The sequence below is a fragment of the Schistocerca nitens genome, chromosome 6, assembly GCF_023898315.1.
Source record: "Schistocerca nitens isolate TAMUIC-IGC-003100 chromosome 6, iqSchNite1.1, whole genome shotgun sequence".
Classification (NCBI taxonomy): Eukaryota; Metazoa; Arthropoda; class Insecta; order Orthoptera; family Acrididae; genus Schistocerca; species Schistocerca nitens.
This window is the reverse complement of record NC_064619.1, coordinates 422,056,458-422,065,590: the sequence shown is the minus strand read 5'-3', so window position 1 is coordinate 422,065,590 and position 9,133 is coordinate 422,056,458. Positions and strand designations below refer to the sequence as shown.

Here is a 9,133-nt window from a genome sequence, read left to right as displayed (position 1 = left end):
TTGATTCAAAGTTTAGTGAGAAAAACACTTCCTGTTGTATAGGTATACGACACCTTTTCTGTAATAGGTCAGATCTTCTGGTGTTTACTAACATGTTTCATTATTAATGGAAAACGACATTTCTCAGTGAATGTCTGTACGTTGCAAGAGAATTTTAAATCATCCTTTAATGCAACGTGCCGTAAATCTCAGGGTCTTTAGGAAACTAAACGATCAAAAATGTGGGTCGATTTTTATGGGATTGCGGACACTCCCTACTGTAAAAACTATGTTACAAATCGATATAAACTTTAGTATTTGCACTCATCCGATATCGTATCCAGAATTTTCGCTTGCTGGCCACTTGGGGCGCTGCAATCGCTGGGAGTAACAGAAACGAGGCAGAGTTTCGCGACTGCCAGACTTTTCAGAGACACAAAATTCATCTGATGAGTTTGGAGATCTTTGGAGGGAAATTCTAGTGAGATCTTAGACAACGTGGATGGGGAAGTCAGTGGTAGGAACTGAACTTTGCTATTGTGTTTTGTCTAAGTGTAAACAGTGAGTTTTGGTTGTGGTTTAGAAGCGTGATGACAACAAACTCAGGATTGGTATTATGTCAGCTATGGATGGGAAGTGTAAGTAGTAATCCTTTTTTCTCCTCTTGCACATACTTTGACGAAGCAGGTACGCTATAATTGAGTAATGTCGAATTTTATATCTAAATATTGAATATACGAGACTTGGATGACTGAATTTTACTGGAGCATCTGTAGTGGGGAACTTGTGAAGATTTATTTCCTTTGACTGTACTTGTACTAACTATCGTATTGTTCACGAATGAAGGAATTTTGTTGTACATTAAAAGCTTTCATTGATAAGTGGCTCGTAGCAGATGATATCTAATGTTGGTTATGCCATGACGGACATTGCGTATGTGTGAGAGAGGGAACTTCTAGCCTCAATTCACAGTTTCTCGAATAAACATACGTCTTCCGTAAATACCCCAAAAATTGCCTAATTCTCCAGTTCTGTTGGCCATAAAAATTGTCGTCTGGGTCTGTGGCACCATTGGTTAAGCATCCGTTTACGAATCTGCCATGGTTCGATCCCCATTGGGTCCACAGATTTTCTCCTGTTGCCTATTACTCCTTTCACCACACTGGGATATAGCCCTACAGTGATCTGAGAAATTTTGGTGTTGCACCACATTAAACTGATGTCGTCTTTCAACTGGCTGGCTAAATCAGTTCAGAGGTCAGAAGGAACGCAAAGGCGTACCACATCCAATAGGACTGTGCCTAATAAAGCACTGTGATGTTTGAACCAACCTTTGGTTAGTGGACAGCTTTACTTTTAGTCTCAAGAATGGGTTTTGCTGCATTTCATATCTTAGTTGCTTTTCTACCTGTCATACCTGGTACGGGTACAGTTTTTAAGTGTACTTATTCTATAGATGATGGCTATCTCACATTGCCATCATCCGGGGTAAGATTGGCCACTTTTTTGATGTTTGTGTAGTATATCACTTGCATTTATCAGTTTTTGTTAGTGTTGATTTTTATTATTGTACATTATTTCTGTAGAAGTACATATTGCACTGCGCATGTTATATTTTTCATAGGTTATTAGGGGGGGGGGAAAGTTACCTCATGACATGGGGTTACGCTGACCCCTCAGATTTGTTTTATTTTAAACATGTGCAGGTAAATGTCAGTGTAATGCAGTATGAGTATCACCCCTGTAAAGCGATCTCGGTGATCCCCATTGAAAACCGGACATTTTGTAAAATGTTGATAAACTATTTATTGGCGAAACACACAATGCTGTATATATAATCAGTAATCATTTATTTAAAACACACTACAAAAACATTAAAATTCTTTTATTTAAATCCTCTCTGCAAATGTATACAGAGTTCTATACTTATAAGCCTGTAGCTCTAATGGAGGCAGCTTGCCGGTCTTATCACAGAGAGGGTCAGTGAATATATCATGTTCTTTTGGAACAGATGTAGTTTTCATTGAGGCAGTGGAGGGAAGCCTCATTGTTTCAACTACCTTTTCCATTGTTGCAACTTTTTGAATAACACAAAGGTAACAAGTTTGCTTCCCCCTTTGCTCCCAACTACTTTCAACATGACAAAGCCATTTCATAAAAAAATCGTGACACTCGCACTTAGTGAGCAGCAAATCTTTGACAACAGGATCGTCTGAAGAATCAGAGTCACATTCATCAGTTTCCAGAGTCTCTGGCAGTTTCATTACATCAAGTTCATCTTCTGATGAAGAATTATCACACTTCTGAAAGAGGGATTTTTGTTAGGCTTTGAGAGTTCTTGATTAGCTATGGGTGACTTGGAACAGCTGGGTCGATGATACTTTGTGTTATTTGTACCTGTAGACAAATTGAATTTTTTACATGATGCAAACTAATTTTGATTTGATGACCTTTTGAGTGATTTTGCTTTATTTTGCTTTATTAGGGCTCACACCAATATTCAAGAAAGGTAGTAGGAATAATCCACTAAAATACAGGCCCATATCGTTAACGTCAACATGAAGCAGGATTTTAGAACATACATTGTGCTCGAACATTATGAATTACCTCGAAGGAAACGGTCTGTTGACACACAGTCAATATGGGTTTAGGAAACATCATTCCTGTGAAACACAACCATCTCTTTATTCACATGAAGTGCTGAGTGCTATTGACAAGGGATTTCAGATCGATTCCCTATTCCTGGATTTCCGGAACGCTTTTGACACTACCACACAAGCGGCTCGTAGTGAAATTGCGAAATTATGGAATATTATTTCAGTTATGTGACTGGATTTGCGATTTCCTGTCAGAGAGGTCACAGTTCATAGTAATTGATGGAAAGTCATCGAGTAAAACAGAAGTGATTTCAGGCGTTCCCCAAGGTAGCCGGCCAGAGTGGCTGAGCGGTTTTGGGCGCTATTGTCTGGAACTGCGTGACTGCTATGGTCGCAGGTTCGAATCCTGCCTCCGGCATGGATGTGTGTGATGTCCTTAGGTTTAAGTAGTTCTAAGTTGTAGGGGATGACCTCAGACGTTAAGTCCCATAGTGCTCAGAGCCATTTGAACCCCAAGGTAGTGTTATAGGCCCTTTGCTGTTCCTTATCTATATAAACGATTTGGGAGACAATCTGAGCAGCCGTCTTCGGTTGTTTGCAGATGACGCTGTTGTTTATCGACTAATAAAGTCATCAGAAGATCAAAATAATTTAGAAAAAATTTCTGAATGGTGCAAAAAGTGGCAGTTGTGACCCTAAATAATGAAAAGTGCGAAGTCATCCACATGAGTGCTTAAAGGAACTCGCTGAACTTCGGTTACACGATAAATCAGTCTAATCTAAAACCCATAAATTCAACTAAATTTACAATTACGAACAACTTAAATTGCAAAAAAACACACAGAAAATGATGTGGGGAAGGCTAACCAAAGGCTGTGTTTTATTGGCAGGACACTTAGAAAATGTAACAGATCTACTAAGGAGACTGCCTACACTACGCTTGTCCGTCCTGCTTTAGAGTACTGCTGTGCGGTTTGGGATCCTTACCAGATAGGACTGACGGAGTACACTTCTAACAAAGGCAGCCCGTTTTGTATTATCGCGAAATATGGAAGAGAGTGTCACAGAAAAGATACAAGATTTTGGCTGGAAATCATAAAAGAAAGGCATTTTTCGTTGCGACAGAATCCTCTCACGAATTTCGTCCTCCGAATGCGAAAATATTTTGTTGACGACGACCTATATAGGGAGGAATGATCACCATGATAAAATAAGGAAAATCATAGCTCGTACGGAAAGATATAAGTGTTCATTCTTTCCACGCGCTATACGAGATTGGAATAACAGAGAATTGTGAAGGTGGTTCGATGAACCCTCTGCCAGGCACTTAAATGTGATTTGCAGAGTATCTGTGTAGATGTCAATGAAGTTGCAGGCAACTGCACCCTGCACCCTCAATAGCTACAAGCAGTACCTCTTGCACATCGTGGATGAGATTCCCCCAGCAGACAAACTGAGTGCACGGTGGATTTCTTTCTGGCCTGGACGCTGTGCCCCTTATGGCCTCCATAATACATCTAACGTTGCAGCTCCTGATAACCAGTAACCCCCCCCCTCCTCCCCCTCCCTCCCCCACTCCCATGTGTGTACTGGTACCCTGCCGAAGAAGCAGCCACCTGTCCACTCAAAAACCAAATGGTCGAGACCAGATGACCAGCTTCCATATCGCACTCCACTTCGAGCGAGGTTACTGCGCTACAACCTGCCACTTGCCCTGCAGTGAGTGTGGATCCCCTTGCATTGGGTTCACAGCAAGGTGCCTCAACAACAGGGCCAGTGGTTGTAACAAATGACAAATGAGGTGATCTACTCAATGTGCAAGTTTTTCCTCTGCTGCCACATCCCTAGGCAGCAGCCTGCAGATGGCTGATCATGGCCCTAAGCAACTTCAGGTCTTCACGAAATGTGGTCAGCTGCTCCTGTGTCAACACGCAGCACACACACACACACACACACACACACACACACACACACACACACACACACACACATTATCAACCCTACTGCTACTACGTGAGAATTAAACTACGAAAACAAACAGAAAGAGCTAAATATGTTACTTGCTAGTATCCTGGTGCATCACCAACAAAGGCTGACAGCTGACTCACTGTGATCGATGCTTACTGGCCGTCCACACACACACATATGTTAGTTACACTTAGTGCTCTGGAGTTTTCATGTGTTACAGATGATGAGAAATTCCTCCTTGAGTATCTCTTTTAAGCACAAGATAAATGATGCCATTCTGTTCTGAAACAAAACCAACCATCCAGCAGCTGATGTGGGTTTAAATAACTGGGAGAGTACATTGTTGTGGATACAGTTAGCTCCTTGATGTTCTCCGTCAGATTGTAGGCACTGCTTGTTAGTGTGTGGGATTAATTACGGAATGATAGCTGAGATCCAAGTACCAGGGCACTGTTTATGATAGTTCATAGATAGAGCAGAATTTAAAAAGTGTATGATGCAAATTTAAATATGGGAATAAGCAGAAAAAATTAGGGGACAAGGGTTGCTGGCAGACAGTTAAATGGTCAACAGCCTACAGTGGGAGATATTTCAGACAAGGCATATCATAGAGCCTTAGTCATAGAATTCTGAGAGCCCAAAAATGTGTCAAGAAAACTTAATAATTCTACCAACATACTTCTGGCAAAATTAGGTAAAATTTGAGTTCATGCAAAGAGGTGCTGACAGTCTTTTTACCTAATCACTACTCATGAATGAAATTGGAGAAAATTATTTGTTATGTTATGGACCCTCATCCACGTGTAATTTGGTAACTTGCATAGTGTAGGCTTACAATGGCTGGGAGGCATGGAATATTTTAATCGATAATAAAAATAGATTGGTAAAGCAAAATGTTAGTAGAAAATGGAAAAAAAAAAAAAAATTGATACAGTGTAAATCAAGTCGAGTGGTTGGGGATATCTAGGTACAACTATATGTTGGAAAGACTGTTCCTATGTTTAGAGCCCTTTTTTTTTTTAAAGGGGTTGTTCAGATGAACCAAATTAGGCTGTGCAGCTGTTAAGACACTGACCTTATAGTTGGGGGTGGAGTTATTCTGTTTGGCCAACCTGATTTGAGTTTTCTGTGGTTTTCCTAAATCACTAAGGCAAATGCTCAGATGGTTCCTTAATAAAGGCCACAGCCAACCACCTGTCCTTTTCTCATAGATCACCTGTCATATCCTCACAAAGCATGTTATGTAGTATTTGTGTTGTATATTTTGAGTTATTAATTTGTATTGTGTTATCTTGAAAATTGCTATATCATTGTAAGATGATCCTTAGATGAATTAAGATGATGATAATGACTTAAGTGATGAAGAAAATATGTATGTACATGCTGTTATTTACTTACTGTTGTTCATTGAGTGTTACCAATTTAGATAATTTGTTTTTGACCATTCATTCAGACTGATAATTTACTAGTGGTAATGCCAGTGTAAACTGCTGGACAAAACTGTCAAGTTGGTTGGTATAGCACATGTAAGCTTATGGCAGTCAAGTATACCCTTGTTTATGAGATGTATGACTGATGGGTTTGTAGAAAATGTTATTGATAAGCTGTATAAGACTGGTTTTACTGCAGGATTGCTCATCTAAGTGTGTGCAATAGACTAATGAACAACAATTTGGAGTACCTTAGATGCTAACTAGCATGTTGTGTGTATTGTGTTGAGTGTCCCATTCCAATGCATCACTTGAGGATGTTAAGTAACTATTTGATAGATTACTTTCAATATAGTATTCTACGGGGCTTCATTCTTCCCCAATAAGGTGTGCTGAGTTTCTGCACACACTTCATCATTAGGTTTATTTATGGGTTCAGAAGCATTCACAAAATTGTAAACAAGCAGAAGGTAAATCAAGTCAACAGAACTGAGGAAGATGGTGCAAAAGCTTTTTGATACAATTATTTAGCATGCTATTGAAGATTTTTTGGTAATTTCCATGATACTTGGTTAGTGGAGAAAAATTGACTGTCATGTTATGTGACCAAAGTGATGCTGAAATGTGTGACAGTGAAATGATGACTGTATGTAATATGCAACTGTGACTACATTTCTAGCTCCTTTAGATTATTTGGATCAACTGAGCCTACTGATTCTGGACATAAGTTTTGTTTCGTAATGTAATGATGGAGTGGTGTGTGAAGTCATACATGTGCAGCCACTAAGAGAACAAACAGTAACAAAATTTCTTTTGTCACTAATAGTTTTGTAAAATAGTTTGTGGTGATAGACTGACTTGTAACAGCCTGAGTTCTATGTTAGGTTAAAAGATGAGGGTTGGCAAAGCCCTATCGAATGCTTCAGTTAATCTGATTGCTGTAGCAGCGGTGTTACCAATCTGATACAAACAGATTAGTTTATTGCTATTTTGAAGACAGTTTGTAATTTCCACAAAGTCCAGCTCTTTGTTTTTAAGTCCAGTTTGCCGAGGGATTACTTAACACCCTTTTGTGGTCAGATAAAACAAATTTGCGCAATCATAACTTCTAGAAAGGTTTGTATGTGTTTGATAGGGTGAATTCTATGGTTCTTGATTATTGGAATGCTTGTGATGCAGACTGACACATTACTCAGTGAATTACGTGTTTATTGTATATTCAGTCAAGATGTTGTGTGACTGGATTAAAGATATCTAGATAGATAGAAATTAGTATTCTCATTGTAGATGACTGGGAAATCAAGTGTGCTTTGAAGAAAATGGTATAACTGTTTGCGGTATATGCCCAGATTAAATTTTAATATTATCATAATTCAAAAATAGTTTGTGGATGGTTCTGTCATTACAGAGAATTAATATCGAGTAAGAATCATTATGCTGTTGGTGATTAACAGGTGTCATTGATTCTGCTAACTCTATTTTACATGGAAGAATCCTGGAGATACTGACAGGTCTCAGATAGATTATATAATGGTAAGTCAGAGATTTAGGAAACAGGTTTTAAATTGTAAGACATTTCCAGGGGCAGATGTGGACTCTTGACTACAATCTATTGGTTATGAATTGTAGATTAAAACTGAAGAAACTGCAGAAAGGTGGGAATTTAAGGAGATGGGACCTGGATAAACTGAAAGAACCAGAGGTTGTAGAGAGTTTCAGGGAGAGCATAAGGGAACAATTGACAGGAATGGGGGAAAGAAATACAGTAGAAGAAGAATGGGTAGCTCTGAGGGATGAAGTAGTGAAGGCAGCAGAGGATCAAGTAGGTAAAAAGACGAGGGCTAGTAGAAATCCTTGGGTAACAGAAGAAATATTGAATTTAATTGATGGAAGGAGAAAATTAAAAAAAAAAAAAAAACGCAGTAAATGAAGCAGGCAAAGGGGAATACAAACGTCTCAAAAATGAGATCGACAGGAAGTGCAAAATGGCTAAGCAGGGATGGCTAGAGGACAAATGTAAGGATGTAGAGGCTTATCTCACTAGGGGTAAGATAGATACTGCCTACAGGAAAATTAAAGAGACCTTTGGAGAAAAGAGAGCCACTTGTATGAATATCAAGAGCTCAGAAGGAAACCCAATTCTAAGCAAAGAAGGGAAAGCAGAAAGGTGGAAGGAGTATATAGAGGGTCTATACAAGGGCGATGTACTTGAGGACAATATTATGGACATGGAAGAGGATGTAGATTAAGGTGAAATGGGAGATACAATACTGCATGAAGGGTTTACAGAGCTCTGAAAGACCTGAGTCGAAACAAGGCCCCGGGAGTAGACAACATTCCATTGGAACTACTGATGGCCTTGGGAGAGCCAGTCCTGACAAAACTCTACCATCTGGAGATGTATGAGACAGGCGAAAAACCCTCAGACTTCAAGAAGAATATAATAATTCCAATCCCAAAGATAGCAGGTGTTGACAGATGTGAAAATTACCGAACTATCAGTTTAATAAGTCACGGCTGCAAAATACTAACACGAATTCTTTACAGACGAATGGAAAAACTAGTAGAAGCCGATCTCGGCGAAGATCAGTTCGGATTCCGTAGAAATATAGGAACACGTGAGGCAATATTGACCCTACGACTTATCTTAGAAGCTAGATTAAGGAAAGGCAAACCTACGTTTCTAGCATTTGTAGACTTAGAGAAAGCTTTTGACAATGTTGACTGGAATACTCTCTTTCAAATTCTGAAGGTGGCAGGGGTAAAATACAGGGAGCAAAAGGCTATTTACAATTTGTACAGAAACCAGATGGCAGTTACAAGAGTCGAGGGGCATGAAAGGGAAGCAGTGGTTGGGAAGGGAGTGAGACAGGGTTGTAGCCTCTCCCCGATGTTATTCAATCTGTATATTGAGCAAGCAGTGAAGGAAACAAAAGAAAAATTCGGAGTAGGTATTAAAGTCCATGGAGAAGAAATAAAAACGTTGAGATTCACTGATGACATTGTAATTCTGTCAGAGACAGCAAAGGACTTGGAAGAGCAGTTGAACGGAATGGACAGTGTCTTGGAAGGAGGATATAAGATGAACATCAACAATAGCAAAACGAGGATAATGGAATGTAGTCGAATTAAGTCGGGTGATGCTGAGGGAATTAGATT

At 39.4% G+C, this 9,133-nt stretch overlaps 1 protein-coding gene across 2 annotated transcripts in view; it reads left to right on the top strand.

Moving 5' to 3' along the window:
• Window positions 1-444: 444 nt before the first annotated feature.
• The window catches only part of LOC126262908 (tRNA selenocysteine 1-associated protein 1), a 54,545-nt gene continuing 45,856 nt past the window's right edge, over window positions 445-9,133 (top strand). Inside the window, exon 1 of one of the 2 annotated variants that reach the window (XM_049959815.1) lies at window positions 445-617. In XM_049959815.1, the coding sequence (XP_049815772.1) occupies window positions 570-617 (48 nt within the window). In that variant the 5' untranslated portion in view covers window positions 445-569. The remainder of the gene's footprint in view (window positions 618-9,133) is intronic. The other variant, XM_049959816.1, reaches the window with a different exon arrangement.